Here is a 20,168-nt window from a genome sequence, read left to right on the forward strand (position 1 = left end):
AGAGAGATGTGGTATTGATGAATTGCAATCTATTTGAACAGTCTGTTGTGAAGTTGGATTCCTTTCTTGTTCTTATTGCCCTCTCATCTATTAAATTCTATTTCAGATAATGACCATATGATAAACATTAATAGCATGAGGAGAATATGTTGTCCCCATTCTACCCAGGCCTCTTCCCAAAAATGTACAAACTTTACTTGTCAACAGTACAATAATAATAATAATACATGGGATTGAATACGCTTTTTGAAAAACCCACAGACACTCACTGTACAGCAAAGAGTATAGAACAAAAACAAGAATAAGACAATAAAATGAATACAAGCTACTTAGACATCCTTTTCCAGACCAAACAGGTTCAGGGAGCTTTGAGATTTGGCTTGGTCATAAACACATTTATTCATCTTGTGTAATGCTCTGATGCTATGCACCCCAAAAATATTTAAGTGCATTAGAACAGGGTATGGTAGTAGGTGCCAGGTGCACCGGGTTTGAGTGTGTTAAGAATTGGGTTTTTCACATTCAACAGTTTCCAGTGTTTATCAAGAATGATCCACCACCCAAAAGCTTGACACAACTGTGGGAAGCATTGGAGTGAACATGGGCCAGCATCCCTGTGGAACGCTTTAGACACCTTGTAGAGTCCATGACCCGACGAATTACGCCTATTCTAAGGGCAAAAGGGTGTGCAACTCAATATTAGGAAGGTGTTCCTAATGTTTAGTACACTCAATGTATGTAATTACATAGTTACTTAAATTACCTCGTACCCATGCACATTGACTCAGTACTGGTACTCCCTGTACATAGCCATGTTATTTTTACTATTTTTTGTTATTCGTTATTCACTGTGTATTTTTTCCTCATGTCACTATTTATATTATACTGTATATACCTGTATATATCATCTTTATCTTTAACTCTGCATTGTTGGAAAAGGACCCGTAAGTAATAATTTCACTGTTACACCTGTTGTTTATGAAGCATGTGACAAATACAAGTATATTTGATGCTGACTGCAGCAGACTTGCTTTTCCATGGGAACAGTTTGCTGTGGTTTAGTGTATGAAGGGAAGAAATACAGGTGTCAAATCTTAATTTGACCAGTTTCATCACAGGAGTAAAATAATCCTGCAGCAGGCGGACTTGATTATTTAAAAATGTGATATTTTCTATTGGGAAATTAGTCTTGGATAGGCTACAGTAGGCTATAGTTGCTGAAAGTGGTTGGATCTCTCATTGAGATATGTAGTGTATTGTCATTTGGGTGAGTTTAAGGTAACCCAGTCAGGAGGATGTGGCTGCTATTGTTGTCGTTTTACTGCTGCTCTGTGGGGCCTAGGACACTAGGTCACTCAAAATTAACTGGTTCAACTCAACAAGTTTTTCTCTTGTGCCTTATAGAAGGACAGGTGAGGGTGACTTCTCTCTATAATGTGCCCAGAGTTGACTTGGTAATGAAAAATGTTCCACTGCTGCAGCAAACCCGAGAAATAGACACATGAAACTACAGCATATACAAGCTAAACTAAATTTGGCCCGTCTGAAGGCCTACTGAAGAAAAAGTACAAACGTCATCACTTGGCCCAAATGTTCAACTTTTTGCAAACGCTCTAAATGGGTACTGATCCCAAAGCAAAAGGTTACGCATGAAAATCAGAGAGAGAGTTATGCATGTTTAGCTGCTAATAAAATGTGTTTGTTACTGCATGTAGTTTGTTTGACTGGACTGGAACCGCTGGATGGTGAAGGAGCCTAGCATTTAGTGTTGGGACAGTAACCGGAAGGTTGCTTGTTCAAATCCCAGAGCTGGCAATGTGGAAAAATCTGTCATTCCGCCCTTGAGCAAGGCAGTTAACCCCAACAACAACTGCTCCCCGGGCACCGATGACATCAATTAAGGCAGGCCCTGCAGCTCTCTGATTCAGAGGAGTTGGGTTAAATGAGAAAGACACATTTCGGTTGAATGCATTCAGTTGTGCAACTGAGAAGATATCCCCTTTCCCTAATGGGTGACTTGTAACAGAATGACATTTCTAAACTGAGATAAATAAGGAAAGTATCAGTTTTCATCTCATACAACTGAATGTAGTCATTGTTTGTATTTGACAGTTGAATTGCTGTGTGCTTTTAGGTGGATAGTGCTTCTGCATTTCATTCAATCCTCATAAAATGGGTATATAGGAGGAAGAGACAACTCCGTATCAGAGGATGATAAATATACAGTAAGGCAGTTCCTCTTTCTCAACATCTGTGAGTGAACAGGTGGACATCAGGCGTCCATCTTTAAAGAGGGCTGACACCTGCAGCTTTGGCCTTTACCAGTGAATGCTGTTTACTCTTTCAAAACCTTTTGAACGGTCAATATTCTCCTCACAATTTTGTTTTCACATGGTAGCCTAGTAATCCTATTAGTTCTTTGACACCTCTGTAGAGTCTGTGACCTGTGTGTGAACCCTACTTTAGCTCTCCCATCCCAAATCAACTGTTATTCGTCACGTACACAGTTTACAGCAGTAAGACTAACTGAAGCAAGTTAGGGGTGATAGACAAATGTTTTCTACTGCCTATTATCACTCAGATACGCACCACTATTGACATGAAAACACACAATATGGAATGATAACATCTGTGTGAAACAGTAAGTTTTTTTAATCAATGGATTTCATAGATTGGGGTTGCGCTATACAGAGTTTCAGTGGTTCTTACATATAATATCCCTAGGTCCAGTCAAAGTCTCGGTGATAATGATCTGATGAAGTGTCAAACTCTGTTTGTATTCTGGATGATAATTCCTCATCCTTCTACTCTATTGTTCTATTCTATTGTTTTTGATAGAGGGCCTGCCACAGGGTCTACAGCAGTATACCACAGCAAACCAAACTAAAGACATACCATGGGTTTCTTCCCCATCCCCCATCTAAATATACACATTTTGCTTAAATACTTATTGCCTGATTTGCATTTTGTATACGATCCCAAAGTGGCCATTCAATTAGTTGCATTTAATAGTTAAATGCACTAAGGATGCATTTAGCATGTCCAGGTCCATGTGGGATTTTCCTATGACTCATCTGGAACATGCAGTGGCAGAGTGCGGATTTGCATGAATTGGAGGAGAGTTGAAGCAACTACTAGATGCTTCACTGCCAAGGGAAAGTTGTCTAACAGGTACAGTACAAACTGTAACTACTAAGCAATTATCCTGGAAACCGCACCCACTATACCAGATTGATAGCTCAGTCTGCATTTATTTATTATATACAGTAGGTACCAGTAGATCTTTAACTCACTACTGTCTATTGGATATGATTCATGTTTTTCACTCATGGAAAAGTTGTCCATTTATATTTAACACAATAAAATACATTTCACATAGTCATGTAAATGTGCAACACCATCGACCCTCCATGTGTGTCTGTATAATCAGCCCCCACACAGTCTGATATGGATTTCTTCCATCCTACGGTTGGCTACTGTTGTGTAACCTCTTGGCCTCCTCTGTGACCCCTGGCTTTCTTTTAGACAGAGTTTCCAATTTGCTCCTTATCCCTTCCTCTTGACACTAACTCTTGGAGATTTGACGACTCTGTACAGGGTCTGGATAAGTATACGCAATGTAGTGGAGGAGCTTCCACCTTACAGATCTGCACACCTTGAAGGGTTAGGGCCTAAGTGAAGTGGTAGGGAGTCAATTTGGACTGGCTGTGTTTCACACAATAAAGTGCAGATTGCAATAAAACAAAATTATCAGGAAAAGAGACAGATAGAGAAAGACAGTGTCTGTCAGCCAGACCTTTATTTGTTTGGAAATTAACGTCTCTGCGAAGGTGAATTGACTGTCATTTTCTGACCCAGATTCAGCCCAGGGAGGCATACTGTAGCAAGTCAAGATAATGTGTCACAGAGGCTATCTAACACCATTGTGAAATCCTCCATGTCAGGCGGCCTTGAAGGACCTTAAGGGAGGGTTTTATGGTGAAAGGGGCTTATCTAAGGGAATGCTGGAGTATAAGATGCCTGATGGCTGAGATGGGTGGACATGCTGTTAAAGCACTGAGCCTCCAGACAATCCGCTCTCATCTTCACCACATCACCTTCTCTTCTTCACCTCCTTTTCCATCTCCTGCACCTCCTTTGTACCCCAGCTACTATTCAGCATGGGAGTCAATTACAGCTTTGAAGAGTAAGTCACAATACTTACTATGGATACCAAACCTGGACGCTTGATTTGGAGAAATAAGGGTTTTGTAAAGACGAATCTTGCCCTTTCTTTGCTAGGTTAAAAATGTAATTTAATAAGGGCAGTAGGAGGGATTTTGATATTGCAGATTTTGGGGGTTTTCTTGAACGGGAAAATAGCTAGGCCTATGTCAGCTTCAGCTCCAGCCTCTTCAGGTCTTGTGGGTGCTTAAGTCATTATTCATGTGGACCAGAATGCATGTGGGTGGTGAGCCACAAGTGGAGGCTATGTATGATCTGATAGTGGCATTCCAATGGGCTGCAGTCATGTATTTGGACCCTAAATGAGCTTTTTCCTGTAAGAGCTATTTCTGAAAAGTAGCTGAAAGACTTGTTTTTCCATGCAGAAATTGGTTCACTTTAGGCTTGTTTAAAGATTTCTGGATTGTGGTTGTTAGATTAGATTGTGTTTCAATCATATTGTAGAGGAGTGTGTGGGGTTTTGGTGAAACGTATTACATAATTTAAAGTACATAAACAATATATTGATGTATGTGATTGCCTCCTCAGGGTTGAACAGACCCACACCAAGGACAACAACACGAGACACCACAAGCATCCCCGCTGTCTGGTAGTGGAGAAATACAAGCTAGCTGTGCTGTGCTGCTGTGCTGCCAAAAACTGGGAGGTGAGTTCTGATTCAAGCAGGGGCGGAAATCCCGGGGACGGGGGGACGGGGGGGACACGACCCCCCCCCATCCTGGGAAAAATATGATTTGTCCCCCCCAATATATCACTGAAACATAACTATGTAATTTAAATAATATTAATAATACGCAATGAAAGCAATTGTGCTGATTATAGACACTTAATAGCGCGTTTTTAAGTTTCAAAAGATTGCAACCCCCCCACCCTTTGCCTCACAATGGTTTGATCCACTGCCAGTTCCTTAGCTTGCTCGGTAACAGAGGGGTCGTATCTTCTGTCTGAAAGGCACTCAATGCACGTAACTGACGTGAGGTTAATCCAGTCAATCGCGCACACACACTAGCTGAATATGCAGAGCTAGCGCGCAAATATTAACTATTAAGCTAGCTAGTACCTATTCCATTTATGTGGCATCGTCAAAGATGGAATCAGCATGCAGATGATGTAAGTTTGTGCTTCAAAGTCCCTGTGATAAGGTTAGCGATAAACTGAAATCCAAACTGAACACAACTACACTCTCTTCTACCATTGTCTTAAATATATTTAATGGTATCGTTGCAAAAGCTAAATTGTCGCAAGTGAACTTTTATTTATTTATTTTATTTCACCTTTATTTAACCCGGGTAGCAAAGATTATAGCAAACACCACTGAAACTGAATTGGTGCTCGCTAGCTTTGCAAATTCAGCTATTGTTGGAAGCCAGCCAATATGAAACAAACTATTAAAATTACAGAAGGTTGCAGCATATGTTGTGTAAATGGTGAACTCATACAGCTGTCAACTCTTGTCATTTTAATCCGTTTCACATTTGCTAGCTACCTTTTAGATCGAAGCCCAAATAGAATGATAGAAGATGATAGAAGCCCATCTCCTACTGTAAATAACCTACACACTGTGTGTGTGTAGCCAGCCAGCCAGGTAGAAAAATGGCTGAAAAATAAAAGACGGACATCAGAGTATTTTTCAATACACCAAAACGCATAGTAAGAACCCTAGTAGCCTAATATCTCAAAGACTAGTTGATAAAATGTTCATAAGAAAGAAATGAAATTCTAATGGAAATGTTTCACAATGATGTCATTAGGCAGAGCAGGCAACAGATGGCATACAGACAGCAGAGTTGGGGACAGATATGCAGGGACAGACTGGCAGAGACAGGGAGTCTCAGGTAAGTTTGTTGAGTCTTTGTTTGGCAACATTATGAAAGGTTCTCAATTTTTTGGACTTGTAAAATAGGAATATAATTGGAAAATGCCATGGATACCCCCACTCTCAACTTAAACTGGTGACTGAACTAAGATTTGTTAAAGGCAATGGTATTGCTGTTGTGATTAGTTGTGTAGTTTTGGGTACCGGTAGTTAGGAGTACGGCAAACACCTTATTTCTTTGGTTCCTCAATATACATTTACCATATTACAATGTAGGCTATGTGTTACAGCACTACATTTGGTGTCCCCCCCAGGAATTGCTCTTGAGAAGATTTCATGTAATTGTCCCCTCCAAAGTTGATATCAGATTTTCGCCCCTGGATTCAAGGATCTAAAAATGTGGCATTGCATTCAACCACCTCTATCTCTAATACAATGAGAGCAGTTTCTCATTATAAAGAATGGATTAGACAAATTTAACAAGTATGAAATAATAGATTTAAGCAAGTTTGAAACCATTTTTATTTGACATTTATATATCTATGTTAGGTTTGTTGTGATGAAATATCTATGAAATATTGTAGCTTTAAGGCACATATTTGTTAGCCTGGCTACCAGTCTTCTTCTCCTCCTAACATTCTACTCCTTGCCACTTCTCATATGCTAAACATGTTTGGCAAATGGCACGGAGTACAAGGAGTGGAAGGTTAGGAGGCACAGACTAGTACCCAGGCTACAGAATTGTTGGCTCACTGCCATGAGTGCAACAATGAGATATTTTGACAGTTTGCTCAAACCTGCCGGACACCCCATATATGGGCTTATGCCCCGTAATTCAGTTTACCGCAAGCGCTATCCTGTTTATCGAGAAAGGAATCTGAAACACAAAACTGAGATGGCCAATATGGTTTCCACAAGCAGGTCTGCTATCAGCCAATGAGATTTAGGGGGATGGAAGTTGAATGAAGTAAGAGAGAGCATTTGATGGTTGGGTATAGGTTATCAGTTCACACTCTTACCTGTGCCTGTGGTACATACAGTATCATATACTGAGGCAACTGTGTTACATTATTAGTATACATGAGTTGTGTTTGGGGTGAATAAGAAGAATATTAGTAGACATGAAACCAATGCAGGAGAACATCAAGGTGCTTTACTTTGCAAATAAATGTCTGGAGCCATATGTAGAGGTGGGTTGCTAACTATACTCTGATTTTTGTGAATTGTAATGTTTAGTGTGAGATAATGTACTAGTATGCATGCCGTTTTTATTTGTATTTTTTGAAATACCTTTAGTATGACCCAAATATGTGAAGAGTAGTTTTAGAGTGGTGTGCAATAATGTCAATTTATTGGTGAAGGGTTGAAGAAATTATTGTATTTTGTCTTTTATCACCCACCCTCACTCACTAGTACTGATTGTGGGTGTAATTTCATGTTTTATTGTGTTTGTGTTTGAGTCAGTTAATTACTCAGCCTTGTTTTACAATATCGGTGTGGTTAAGAAACCACAGCAAAGAGAAAAAGAGAGTGTGTTTTAACAGAGATGTGGCTTAGAAACTCACAGAGAGAAAGGGAGAATGTGTTTTAACAGAGTTGTGATTTCATGTCCAAATCATCCCAAAGTGTCTGAAATGGATTTTGTACCTTAATAAAGTTACTTTAAGATAATTTGAACATGAAAGTGAAAAATTATAATATCTGGGACATATAAGTAATTTTGGTGAACTTTCCCCTTAACAGAGTTTGTGGTTATTTCCTTGCAGATCATCACAGGGAAGGATTCAGTAAAGCGTCGACGGAGCGTGTGCAGCTCAGAGGAGGGTAACCGCTCTGAGGATGAGGAGCCTGAGGACATACTTCCGGTTCTCCGAAACCACAGCCAGCTCCTCAACGACCAACACCTCGAGAGTGTGAGTTACTGTTAAGCTACACTACAACAAAACACTGTGGCTAATACAGTCAATTCTGGCACGTTTACAGAAATGTTGATGATGGTGCTTTGTACCTGTCAAATAAACCTAATGAAGTAAAGGAAAAAAAGTAAAGCAATCATCTCACAGCACTATATAGGCTACACTGTCAGCTCATGGGAGGAACTTAGTGCTTTGGTTTGTTTGATATATACAAAGCTAAATATGGGACTTTTTTGGGGTTCTTCAATTTATACTGAGTTCCGGGAAAATAAAGTGCACATACTCATCTCAGCATTACACAGCTTTGACATGTGAATTTAAATGAGACATTTTCTCATCATCCATCTCATCCTCTGTTTCTGAAACCCACAGCTAGCCAATCACTTACCAGCAAGGACACAGGGGTATCCATGGAACCTGGTCTACAGCACAGCCATTCATGGCACCAGCCTGAAGACTCTGTACAGGCAAATGGCCCACATCGACAGTCCTGTGCTTCTGGTCATCAAAGACATGGAAAAAAAGGTAGACATCTCAACAACGCATTGTTCTATATAACTGACATCTAACGTACTGTTACATCCATGTACTGCTATTACATTGTTATTACATTATGAACGGGTCATACGATCCCATTAAAATGCTAATAAGTTTGTTTTCCTCTCTCTCAGGTGTTTGGTGCCTTCTCCTCCCATCCATTCAGAGTGAGTGACTGTTGCTACGGAACAGGAGAGACTTTTGTCTACAGCTTCGGCCCTGCATTCAAGGTAACATTGCATACTGTTGTGTGCATGGCTTTGTCCAAAATGGCATCCTATTCACTATATACCCACTTCTACATTTGACCACAGAGCTTACCTTTGTACTATAGGGAATAGGGTGTCATTTCAGATACAGCCCCTGTCGTTGTAGTTAATAGGCTGTCTCTTGACTGTTGTGATGGGTGGAGTTAATCTGACACCTCTCTCTTCACACAGGCCTACAGGTGGAGTGGTGAGAACTCGTACTTCATCAGGGGCCATATGGACTCTCTACAGATTGGTGGAGGAGGGTAAGTGTTCAGAATTTTCTTTATCAGAAATACCGAAGCCTTTATCATCTAAAAGTAAATCTAGTTAGCTTCCACAAACTCATTGATGTCTACAGATCAGATAGGCTAAACCGCATCCTTTGGCTCTGGTCTGATATATGTTTCTCTTCTTGACCTCTAGGGGACTTTTTGGCCTGTGGCTGGATGCTGATCTGTACTACGGTGCCAGCTTCCCATGTCACACCTTCAACAACCAGCCCCTGTCCACCCAGCAAGACTTCACAGTGCAGGACCTGGAGGTCTGGACTGTCCAGTAAACAGAGCGAGACGCTGAGAGACTCAGAAGCAGAAAGAGAGAGAGAAAAAAGCCAGAGCCATGTCTATCTATCTATGGTTTACAACATGGCTGTACTTGTGTTCAGTGAGGTTTAGCCTGTGTTCAAGCTGTTAAAGTACAGTAAGCTTAATACAGTAAGCTTGGTTTGTCCAATGACTGTATATATGAATGGACAACGCCATCGATCGCGTGACACCAGTCATTCCTATGTGAAAACTCAATAGTGCATTTGAAGCCATGGAAGTCCGTTAAGATGGCGTCTCATGTGGGAGATTTACGTAGGCATTACATGCTTAGTTTGAGCTACTCTAGGATGTGATGTTGCAGGCTAGCTCAGTGCTGCCCCCTCTCATTGAGTATTTCACGTAAACGGCAGAATGGGGCATGCTGCCATTAGCTACTAAATTATGATAATAACTTTGTCTGTGTGCGATTTTAAAATAATCGGTTCAAGCACATACATCTGGGGTAATAGAAGCAATTATTAGTACAACTTTTTGTTTTTATTTGTTATTTTATTTACACGAAGATTGACCATGAAGATTGCCATCTTCCCATTCACTGTAATGGGGATCCTGTGTTCTTCAAATAATGCCTGCAGTACTGTGGTTGGCCTTGAATGAGAGGGGGCAGTCATTCTCCCCTGGGTTTGTCCTGTGTAAAACCTGGTCTAGTGACTTTTAGGCTGGTTTTACCTGTGTTTTACCAGTGCGTAACCTATTATACCAGCATTAACTCGGGTTGTATCTGTGTTTTGCCTGGTTAACTGAGGACTGTATGGTGAGAGATAGACAGGCTGTTTTACAGTGTCCTGCTGTTTGCTGCTCAATACCTGCTACTTAACAAGCTCTGTCCAATACGAGCATTACAACTGGTTCTAGACATCTAAGCTGAAAACCCTCCATCAATCCTTTGTTATGGCCAGCATTTACAAACCAAAGACCATTTTAGAGTAAGATCCTATTCTCATGACAATTCCATCATAAGCTTTAAACTTTATAGAGGCTAAGATGAACACACTACTGTACTACCCAACTATTTTGTATTTATTTATGCGTCTGTGTTATAAGGGTACAACATCAGATGCCCTCTAGGGATTCCTCACACACACAACACTCAGGTCTAGAAACAGCCACAGCAGAGTACTGTCTCTTAGAGCTGCTAAAAGCACCTGTGGCCTCTAATGGTTTGCACTAAAGGTATGGGTAAAAAAAACATGTTAAATGTTTTCTTACATTTCTAAAAGAGAATAATGAATTTGTTTAATAGAACAAAACAGGATATAAGGTGGACCAATTGTTTTAATTTGGCGTCTTTTTCACATTCCTTTGATGTTTTTTTATATTTGCTATAAAAAAAAATATAGATATATTTAAAGAAATGTTATCCAGGGAAATATTTTGTTTTGTTTTTCTGTATGTGTGCTGTACAGTGCTGGCACTGTTAATGGCTCCTTATTAAAATTCTGCATTTCCAGGTGACAATAAATGTGCTTTAAACTTCTGTGATTATGTGACTGATTGTTATAAGATCAATAAGCATTATTGCCTAAAATAGTAATACTAATATTAATCTCATCAACAACAATATAAAAGCAAGATTCATGATAACAAAAGGACATATGACATGTTTTAGATTAACCCAGTATTTGGAAATATCATGCTAGATGCCCAGTCATTTCTGTATGTTGAAATTAAGCTAGCAATAGGTAGACTAAGGCCACCTCAGTAATCACACATACATCAGTCATTGTAAGACTATTGGTTTTGAAAGAAATTATAAAATGTTACAGCAGTGATTTACATGTTGCTGTACTGTCAAAGAAAGTATGTTTGTTTAATGAAAGTGACACCTGCAATCTCAAAAGCAAGATCTACATAGGATGCAGCCTAATGTACTTTCGCAACAGCTAATGGGGATCCTAATAAAATACAAAATACCTAAGTTGAGCAAATCTTTATTACTGTAAATAGTAAGGAGGAGTTAGATAAACAAAGTTATAGGCTATGACCAGTAAACAAAAAAAAATCAAGAAGTTCATCTTTATCGTTCTTTTCCTAGGTCTCGAAAATGGCTTAAAAAATCCCATCTTTAAATAATTTAGGCGAATACAACAATGCACTTTAACCGTAGCATTGACTTATACATGTTGAAGATGTGGCAGAAAATAGAAAAGCATATCTGTTAAATGACTAAAATGTAAATATTTTATCTAGACGATTCAGTGAGAGACGTGTTTCACTGCCGCCTTCAGGTGGACATTCGTGTGCACTGCAAAGCTGGGTAATTGTTTGCTTTACCCTTCGACTCACAGACGATAACCGTTTGATCCACTTGTCTTCATTCGTTGATTATAGGTCCCAGTCTCACCGACAATATGATTTCCACAGCCACAAAGTTAAAATTGGCTAGGCATAAGGTTAGCAGTGTGGTTAAGGTTAGAGATAAGGTTAGGTTTAAAATCGATATTTTAAGAAAATTAATTGTAGAAATAGGCGGGGTTTAAGACTTTGTGGCTGTAGTAACTAGTGACGACCAATAAATATGGCAACCAACGAGAGTTCTGGCCCTGCAAATGTAGATATTTCTCAAATAAACGTAGGTCAAGGCGAAGGATACGACAAGAAATGCATATTCTGCAAGGTTGCCAACAACGAGATGGGCACGGAGCTTCTTCATGTTGTAAGTATGAGTGAATTATTGACACTAAACTAGCTAGCTAGGCTAACGTTACGTTAACTAACGTCGTTAGCTGGCTAGGTTAGCTGTCAGAAAACAGCAACGATGATGACCACTGACAGTTAACGACAGGTCATTTGAGCTAATCCATTATCATATTTCCATAACTATGTGGAAACAATATACATTAATGATCCCAAAAATAGTTTTTAGGCAGGTTAGCTTCCAAACTGAAAACAATGCTGATTGTGATGGACGTCCTAGCTGAACCAACTAGTGACCACCCTATGTGTTTGACTTCGTGCGCATGACAGGACGAGGAGGTCTCTTGCTTCAGGGACATCAAGCCTGGAGCTCCCCATCATTACCTGGTTGTGCCCACGAGACATGTTGGAAACTGTAAATCACTCAGTAAAGAGCATGTGTCATTAGGTATGCAACTTTAAAGTCGTGTGTGTGTGTGTGTGTGTGTGTGTGTGTGTGTGTGTGTGTGTGCGCGCGCGTGTGTGTTAACCGATTATCCTGCTGTGTCTGTGATCAGTAGAGAAGATGGTGGAGATAGGGATGGAGATCCTTCAGAAGAACAGTGTCTTAGACCTCAGCGACGTTAGGTATGACCACAACATTCTCTCCAGCAAATGTCAAATGAAGGAGCGTTTTTCAATCTTCAGATATTATTAGGGCTGTGACAATACCAGTATCGAGATATGCTTTCCATGGCAAAAAAAATGAAATAGAAAGCGGACAACTCTTTTGGTTCTTTAAAAACCTGCTGTATGCAAACAATTGTGTGTTATAGCCTGAAAAATGAACAAATGTGTTTAGATGATGACATAATGATGGCTGTTCTCCAAAGTAAGTTAAATCAGTGTTGTGTGTTTGTTTCTTTGCCACGATACTGCCGAGAGTCGGTATACTGGTATTGTCCCGACCCTTTTAACAAGTGGCTCCAATTGTATAGGCCAATTTATTTATTTTTGCTATGCATGCATAGTTGTTTGGCTTAATGAAATAACATACAATGGCAAATCACATTCAGCAGTCTGTAGAATTTTGCATTTTGAACATGTTGCTGTTGTCACAGCAGATCATGCAGAGACAAAGAAGCAGCCAATGTTTCTTTTTTTTATCTACAGGTTTGGCTTCCACTGGCCCCCATTCTGTTCTGTCTCTCACCTGCACCTGCATGTGTTGGCACCTGCCAGTCAGATGGGCTTCATGTCCCGCCTCTTCTACAGACCCAACTCCTATTGGTTTGTCACGGTATGTCTCTTTCAAATGGCCATTGTAGTACAGTAGCTGTCAGAATTTGTGTGATAAATGTTTCACTATTCCCCCCACATTGTCTGTTCTGTGGTAATATTATCCACCTATTGAGTTCAGTGTTCGTACAGTACCAAAGTCGGGATAGAACAATAATTTCCCTTGCCTTGCTGCCTGGACACAAACATCAACTCCACTCATTTAGACTTGTCAGAGTAGCTTGTTAGCATTGTGTTTGGGAAAGAGGGCTCTTTTTTTTAAACATAGAGTTAGACAGTCTAGATTGGCAGCTGATGAACAGCTCCATTGTTCCTCACTGTTCTAGCAGCTCTTTTCTGTCACCCTGGCTGTTGTGTTGTCATCTGTTAAGAGCCAGTCAGCCAACACTGATCTCTCACTGCATTATCACTGCCAGCTTTCATGGTCAATTAACTCCCTGTGGAGACTACTGGGCTGGGGAAATCTGTTGCGATGAAGTAAGGTGACTAAAGCCCCAAATACACCGGACTAGGAAACCTGTTTTCACCTGTATCTGCCTTTGTGTATATGGGTCTTCCCAGGTTAAAGGATGGCCATCTATACAGTATGTCAGGGACATTCACCTCTATCAGTCTATTCCCATCAGGTTGGTTTGCAGGCATGCACCTCATGCAAGAGCCTTTGTTTTTCTACCTTTAGATACAATACATGAGCGTGACAATGGACTGGCAATTCAGACATAAAAAATCCATGAAGAAGCCATGAATTGTCATGTATTTATTCTTGTACTGTTTGTGTTTGTCTCCTGCAGGCTGATCAGTTGATTCAGCAGCTGAACTCTAAGGGAGAGACCAACTGAGGGGTGGGTTGCAGTCTGGGCTGGTCCAGTGAGAAACGGGGTTACCTTACTAGTAGTGAAGTGAGCAGGTCAGGACTGGTCTGGTCTCCCTCCGTGGTTCTCTGTGTGAGTGTACTGTACTCCCCAGCAGGTTACAGTGAGACTAGTGACGATGGTACAAATCAACTCAACCAAGGTGTTTAATTCTAGTATCAAGCTGAACAGCCAAATCAGAAATTAAGCCAAATATGTTTTCCTTCCTTGTTATTTTAAATACTTTTTTGAAAATGACCAATAGTTCCAATTTATTTTTTACCACAGAATATTAAATAGTAATGACTGGAATGATTTTGGGGTTAATTTCTGTTGGTATAGAAAAGTGATACAAATATACATGTTTGTGTTTAGGCTCTAGTATTAATGTAAAGAACGATTAGTAACGTAAAGCCATTCCTAAGTGATCATAACCAGGAGACCTGAGAATGGTAAGTGAATGGGATGTATTGGAACTGGGGAACCTACTGTAAGTCTCATTGCAGGATACCTTTGATAAAGATGACTAATGCATGTGCATTGTGCCACTGGCTGGCATCCCAAATGGCACCTTTTCCTATAGGGCTCAAAAGTAGTGTAATGAATAGGGCGCCATTTGCGATGCAGTCACTGGCAACAGTATCCCGCATTATGAGGTATAATAACTGAAAGCAGAGAAATATAATGAGAAGTATGAGCTCTTTTAGGCCTCAGTCAAGTGGTCAGAAAAGCAACTGTTTTGCATGAATAGTAATCAATCATATACAATGGAAGAGTAAATTGGAAGTGTACACTGGATTGTGGAGGTTTAGTATATTCACTGAATAATACCTACATTACTAATTCCTCAAGATGCATAATAAGAGGAGCTCAGTCATCCATAAACAATTTTCTTGAGTCACACATTCTTTTAACACAATACTCTACATTAATTGTGTTATTTTATTATGAATGTTGGAGTGATTCTTAATTTTGTTATGCACTACAGCCCAATGGAACACTCAATTAAGTAATGTATGTTTAGTGTATGCTGCTGCATGAAATTGAGTGTCATGTGTTTGTATTTATTGGTTGACGTGTCGCTGTAAAATAATAATGGTTGTTCATGGTTAAATAAATGATGCATTGCTGCCTCCACAAGGGTATCAGATTTCCTTCCTGGTCTCTTATTAATGGAAAACATCATTCAGTAACACTTACAGTTATTAGGCGATATGACCCTTTCTAATGCCTTATTATATGTTATGCAGGCTTTAAATAAAGTGTTACCTGTCATTCTAATGCAATTTATCATGAATTAGCAGTCAGTTTTGGTGATCTTTTGGAAGACTTTATTGATAAACATCAGTGCTTTCTTTTATAAACATGTTTGGAATACAGTATATTAGTTAGTGACAAAATAATTATTTTTCAAATGAGTAAAGTGTTACAGTATATTTCATCATATTGTGTTATGAGTGCAAGTAGCTGCAAAAAGCATTCCTCAAACAACCCTTGTTAGGTTGAACAATGTGCATTTAGTACAGTGTGAATTCCACAAATGCCAGTGGACCAAAAAGTGATGTGCTATTTCTCCTGAATGTAAATAGAATTGTGATGCATTTTGCTACATTGTCAACCATGTATGCAGTTTCATAGCCTCCTTCCAGCATTTCTAACATAAGCCTACAGTGTCAGTGTGTTGTATTTGTGCCATTAAAAAAAGTACACCTTTCCTCTGTCTAATTACAAAGATTGCTAAGGAACATTGTAAACGCTATGTAGATTACAGTGTAGTGGTGTAACTGGGAATGCAACGCAAAGTCCATTCAGGCCAATAAACTCAGGTTCATCCTACAGCACCGATATTGCATGTCACTGCTGCCACAGGTTGGTTCTCTTGGGCCCTGCCCAGAAACAACTACCCCTACTAGGTGCAGGTGTAAATCCGAAAGAATTGGATAGGTGTTGTTGCTGCACCTTGCTACCTAATGTAATTTTCACCATATTGCTTAGACCTATCCAATCCTTTCACAACTACACAAATGCCTAGAGGGCTAGGGGATGTTTCTGGACAGGGCCTTGGTTACTGTCTTGTTCGTCGGCTGCATCAACCTGGTCACTGAAGCAGCATAATGGCGACCCTGTCATTTCATCCTGGTTACTGTAGCAGTGTGATGAGGACCCGGTTATCCTGCCCCTGCCACAGCATCTCCCCTTCAAAGCTGACCAGGCCTTGTTTTCTGGCCCTCAGCAGGATCCCCACCACCTTGTTGGAGATGTTCACATAGTGCTCAAACAGCTTCCCGAACTCCACTGTCACCACAGGTCTCTCCTCGCTGCCTCCGTCCCCACCGCCACGGCTTTCCCCGATGTCCCTGATCACCTGGCAGAGCTCCTCCACCTCCCGGCTGATGTGGACGTGGGCATCCCGGCCCCTCTGCTCTGTCAAGGAGCCCTCCAGGGGCCTCCCGTAGCCATCCTGGTCCCGTTGGAGCCTCTGCTGCTGGGCAGTCACATTCACCATAGCCCCCCGGTCGTTACTGAAGGGGTTGTGTTTCTGGTACTCCTGGTGCTCGTTGGACCATCTCTGCCAGTTCTCCTTTAACCCTTTCACTGACGTCACACACACTGTCCTGTCATCGTTAAACTCGACAGGTGCATCGTTGTTCTCCATGGTGGTGTTTCAGATGTCTTGTACGTATTAAGTGGTTTGTCCACTTTTAGGCATAGTTCATTTTCTGTGGGTGTAATAAAAGTTTCAATGAACAACTGTTGACAGCACAATTACATGTCTGTGTATGGTAGCCTAGGACTATTTCTAATTTAGGAAGACACAAATTAATCCTCAGAAATAGCCTATTTAAACCCTTAATTACACCCTGAATAAAATTATGATAAACTATATTAGTTATAATAAAGTTATAATAATAGGTCATCGCCCTACTAATGCTCTGATGAAGGTGAGAGTTCTTCCAGATCAGAGGTATCAAGCCCATAGGATGCACAGGGGCACGTGCCCCCTCAAATTTGTCCTGTAATTTTTTTTAAAGATATATACAGTACCAGTCAAAAGTTTGGACACACCTACTAATAGTTTTTTCTTTATTTTTAAATGTTCTACATTGTAGAAAAATAGTGAAGACATCAAGTAACAGGTGTGCATTGTTAAAAGGTAATGTGTGGAATTTATTTCCTTCTTAATGTGTTGAGCCAATCAGTTGTGTTGTGACAAGGTAGTGGTGGTATACAGAAGATAGCCCTATTTGGTAAAAGACCAAGTCCATATCATGGCAAGAACAGCTCAAATAAGCAAAGAGAAACGACAGTCCATCATTACTTTAAGACATGAAGGTCAGTCAGTGCGGAACATTTGAAGAACTTTGAAAGTTTCTTCAAGTGCAGCTGCAAAAACCATCAAGTGCTATGATGAAACTGCCTCTCATGAGGACCACCACAGGAAAGGAAGACCCAGAGTTACCTCTGCTGCAGAGGATAAGTTCATTAGAGTTACCAGCCTCAGAAATTGCAGCCCAAATAAATGCTTCAGAGTTCAACAGACACATCTCAACATCAACTGTTCAAAGGAGACTGTGTGAATCAGGCCTTCATGGTCGAATTGCTGCAAAGAAACCACAACTAAAGGTTACCAAGAAGAAGAAGAGACTTGCTTGGGCCAAGAAACACAAGCAATGGACATTAGACTGGTGGAAATCTGTCCTTTGGTCTGATTAGTCCAAATGAGAGATTTTTGGTTCCAACTGCCGTGTCTTTGTGAGACGCATAGTAGGTGAATGGAGGATCTCAGCATGTGTAGTTCCCACCGTGAAGCATGGAGGAGGAGGTGTGATGGTATGGAGGTGCTTTGCCGGTGACACTGTGAGTGATTTATTTAGAATTCAAGGCACCAGCATGGCTACCACAGAATTCTGCAGCGATACACCATTCCATCTGGTTTGCGCTTAGTGGGACTATCATTTGTTTTTCAACAGGACAATGACCCAACACACACTCCAGGCTGTGTAAGGGCTATTTGACCAAGAAGCATAGTGATGGAGTGCTGTATCAGATGACCAGGCCTACACAATCACCTGACATCAACCCAATTGATATGGTTTGGGATGAGTTGGAACGCAGAGTGAAGGAAAAGCAGCCAACAAGTGCTCAACATGTGTGGGAACTCCTTCAAGACTGTTGGAAAAGCATTCCAGGTGAAGCTGGTTGAGAGAATGCCAAGAGTGTGCAAAGCTGTCATCAAGGCATAGGGTGGCTACTTTGAAGAATCTCAAATATAAAATATATTTTGATTTGTTTAACACTTTTTTGGTTACCACATGATTCCATATGTGTTATTTCATAGTTTTGATGTCTTCACTATTATTCTACAATGTAGAAAATAGTAAAATTAAAGAAAGACCCTTGAATGAGTAGGTGTGTCCAAACTTTTGACTGGTACTGTACCTCTTAGTGAGAATTTCTCCTTTCTCCATTTCATAGCATAAGCTATGGACAATTGCATTTTATCGGTGGCAATTTGAATGCACAGTGATACCGTGACGAAATACTGAGGCCCATTGTGTCATTCATTCGTCGCCATCACCTCATGTTTCAGCATGATAATGCACGGCCCCATGACGCAAAGATCTGTACACAATTTCTGGAAGCTGAAAATGTCCCAGTTCTTCCATGGCCTGCATACTCACCAGTGCATGTCACCCACTGAGCATGTTTGGGATGCTCTGACAGTGTTTCAGTTCCTGCCAATATCCATCAACTTTGCACAGCCATTGAAGGGGGGGGCAACATTCCACAGGCCACAATCTGCCTGATCAACTCTATAAGAAGGAGATGTGTTGCGCTGCATGAGGCAAATGGTGGTCACACCAGATACTGTTTGGTTTTCTGATCCACGCCCCTACTTTTATTTTTAAGGTATCTATGACTAGTAACTCAGTAAAATCTTGGTAATGGTTGCATGTTGCGTGTATATTTTTATTCAGTGTATATATATTATTTACTTTTTTGTTAAATCTTTTGTTGTTTCTCTATAATACTACTAGCCACCTACTGTAGCAATTTTATGAAGTTGGCTTTAGCTAGTCCAGATAGGTTCCCAATCTCCCAACCTCATAACTAGATACTAAGAAGCCATTTCAGGCTATTTATCAGGTTAGAGTAGCTAGCTTGTCTAACTATCTTAGTTGGCATGCCTGCTGGCAAGATTGGTAGTCTTTAGAAAAGCTAGCAATTACTAAATGTACTGAGTAAGACTCACATTCCTTTGAATATTTTACCTAGACTTTAGTAGAGATGCAGAGAAGCATATTTAGTTTCTTTGAAAAAAATAATCACCAGTCAGGAGAATACAGAGAGCTCAAGAGGTATGCTTAGATATGCAGAAAAATATATATAATTTTAAAATAGAATTAAGCATAGTGATTATGGCTCTAGACTGCAGGAAAAAACTGTGTCAGATGTTTGAAAAATGCTAAATTTGCCCATTTCAGGAAGGGGACCACCCCCCTGCCATCCTCACATACTTTGTGCCCCCTCAGATTGTTAGGGTACATGATGCCCCTGTTCCAGATTGATTTATAAATGAAAAACATTTAATTTATCTCGCACAAATAAATGTCACATTACAAGAAATATAGGAATGCAAGGTGAGCACACATCTGTAAACTGAAAGTGACATACATACGGTAAGGTGACAAGTGTCACTGCTACAATGTCAAAATCGATGTATTGCTTATTCCGAGATTTTCTTCTTCTGTCCGTGTCGACCCGTTATGAATAGCTGACATTGGTCCTGATATTTGATTTTAGGTACCTTACACTTCTTGTCACAATCACTGATATAGTCTGAGGAGCATGTGTCTGTTAGCAACATTGTATCCATGCTATGGAACTTTACATTAGAACAGTGCTGAATCGGATTATTTTTCTACCCACAGTGAAAAACACTGATCGGCATCCAAAGTAGCCAATGACAATGTGGTGATGACGCAAGTAGCTAAATGTTGGTGTCACGTGCCCTGTCAGTGAGCAATGTTCTGAAGTAAAGCAGCTTAACT

At 40.3% G+C, this 20,168-nt stretch overlaps 3 protein-coding genes across 6 annotated transcripts; 2 read left to right on the plus strand and 1 right to left on the minus strand.

Moving 5' to 3' along the window:
- Positions 1–4,024: 4,024 nt before the first annotated feature.
- ncoa7a (nuclear receptor coactivator 7a) lies at positions 4,025–10,826 on the plus strand. Of its 2 annotated transcripts, XM_014159041.2 has the most exons (7): positions 4,025–4,186; positions 4,753–4,870; positions 7,807–7,953; positions 8,329–8,481; positions 8,628–8,723; positions 8,934–9,007; positions 9,168–10,826. In XM_014159041.2, exons 1-7 carry the CDS (start codon positions 4,161–4,163, stop codon positions 9,301–9,303), a joined length of 750 nt encoding a protein of 249 aa, XP_014014516.1. In that variant the 5' UTR covers positions 4,025–4,160; the 3' UTR covers positions 9,304–10,826. The 2 variants fall into 2 exon arrangements, with proteins under 2 accessions (XP_014014516.1, XP_014014524.1); XM_014159049.2 differs by lacking the exons at positions 4,025–4,186; positions 4,753–4,870 and adding an exon at positions 6,928–7,230.
- Positions 10,827–11,822: 996 nt separating this feature from the next.
- On the plus strand, positions 11,823–15,260 carry LOC106579257 (adenosine 5'-monophosphoramidase HINT3). Of its 2 annotated transcripts, none has more exons than XM_014159012.2 (5): positions 11,823–12,005; positions 12,317–12,434; positions 12,544–12,613; positions 13,139–13,265; positions 14,056–15,260. In XM_014159012.2, the coding sequence occupies exons 1-5, from the start codon at positions 11,868–11,870 to the stop codon at positions 14,101–14,103; spliced, it is 501 nt and encodes a 166-aa protein (XP_014014487.1). In that variant the 5' UTR covers positions 11,823–11,867; the 3' UTR covers positions 14,104–15,260. The 2 variants fall into 2 exon arrangements, with proteins under 2 accessions (XP_014014487.1, XP_014014495.1); XM_014159020.2 differs by having other exon boundaries at positions 12,547–12,613.
- A 169-nt stretch (positions 15,261–15,429) lies between these two features.
- On the minus strand, positions 15,430–20,058 carry LOC106579251 (actin-binding Rho-activating protein). Of its 2 annotated transcripts, none has more exons than XM_014158989.2 (2): positions 19,796–20,058; positions 15,430–16,835 (listed from the first exon to the last, which is right to left on the minus strand). In XM_014158989.2, exon 2 carries the CDS (start codon positions 16,769–16,771, stop codon positions 16,256–16,258), a length of 516 nt encoding a protein of 171 aa, XP_014014464.2. In that variant the 5' UTR covers positions 16,772–16,835; positions 19,796–20,058; the 3' UTR covers positions 15,430–16,255. The 2 variants fall into 2 exon arrangements, with proteins under 2 accessions (XP_014014464.2, XP_014014473.2); XM_014158998.2 differs by having other exon boundaries at positions 19,792–20,058.
- Positions 20,059–20,168: the final 110 nt, after the last annotated feature.

The sequence above is a fragment of the Salmo salar genome, chromosome ssa02 (genome assembly GCF_905237065.1).
Source record: "Salmo salar chromosome ssa02, Ssal_v3.1, whole genome shotgun sequence".
Classification (NCBI taxonomy): Eukaryota; Metazoa; Chordata; class Actinopteri; order Salmoniformes; family Salmonidae; genus Salmo; species Salmo salar.

Excerpts from the sequence above, each read along its gene's own strand:
- ncoa7a (XM_014159041.2), top strand. The coding sequence starts at position 4,161 with ATGGGAGTCAATTACAGCTTTGAAGA. Across the intron at positions 4,871-7,806 it reads GTGCTGCCAAAAACTGGGAG|ATCATCACAGGGAAGGATTC; the intron begins GTGAGTTCTGAT and ends ATTTCCTTGCAG. Across the intron at positions 8,724-8,933 it reads GCTTCGGCCCTGCATTCAAG|GCCTACAGGTGGAGTGGTGA; the intron begins GTAACATTGCAT and ends CTCTTCACACAG.
- LOC106579257 (XM_014159012.2), top strand. The coding sequence starts at position 11,868 with ATGGCAACCAACGAGAGTTCTGGCCCTGCAAATGTAGATATTTCTCAA. Across the intron at positions 12,435-12,543 it reads TAAAGAGCATGTGTCATTAG|TAGAGAAGATGGTGGAGATA; the intron begins GTATGCAACTTT and ends GTCTGTGATCAG. Across the intron at positions 13,266-14,055 it reads ACTCCTATTGGTTTGTCACG|GCTGATCAGTTGATTCAGCA; the intron begins GTATGTCTCTTT and ends TGTCTCCTGCAG.
- LOC106579251 (XM_014158989.2), bottom strand. The coding sequence starts at position 16,771 with ATGGAGAACAACGATGCACCTGTCGAGTTTAACGATGACAGGACAGTG.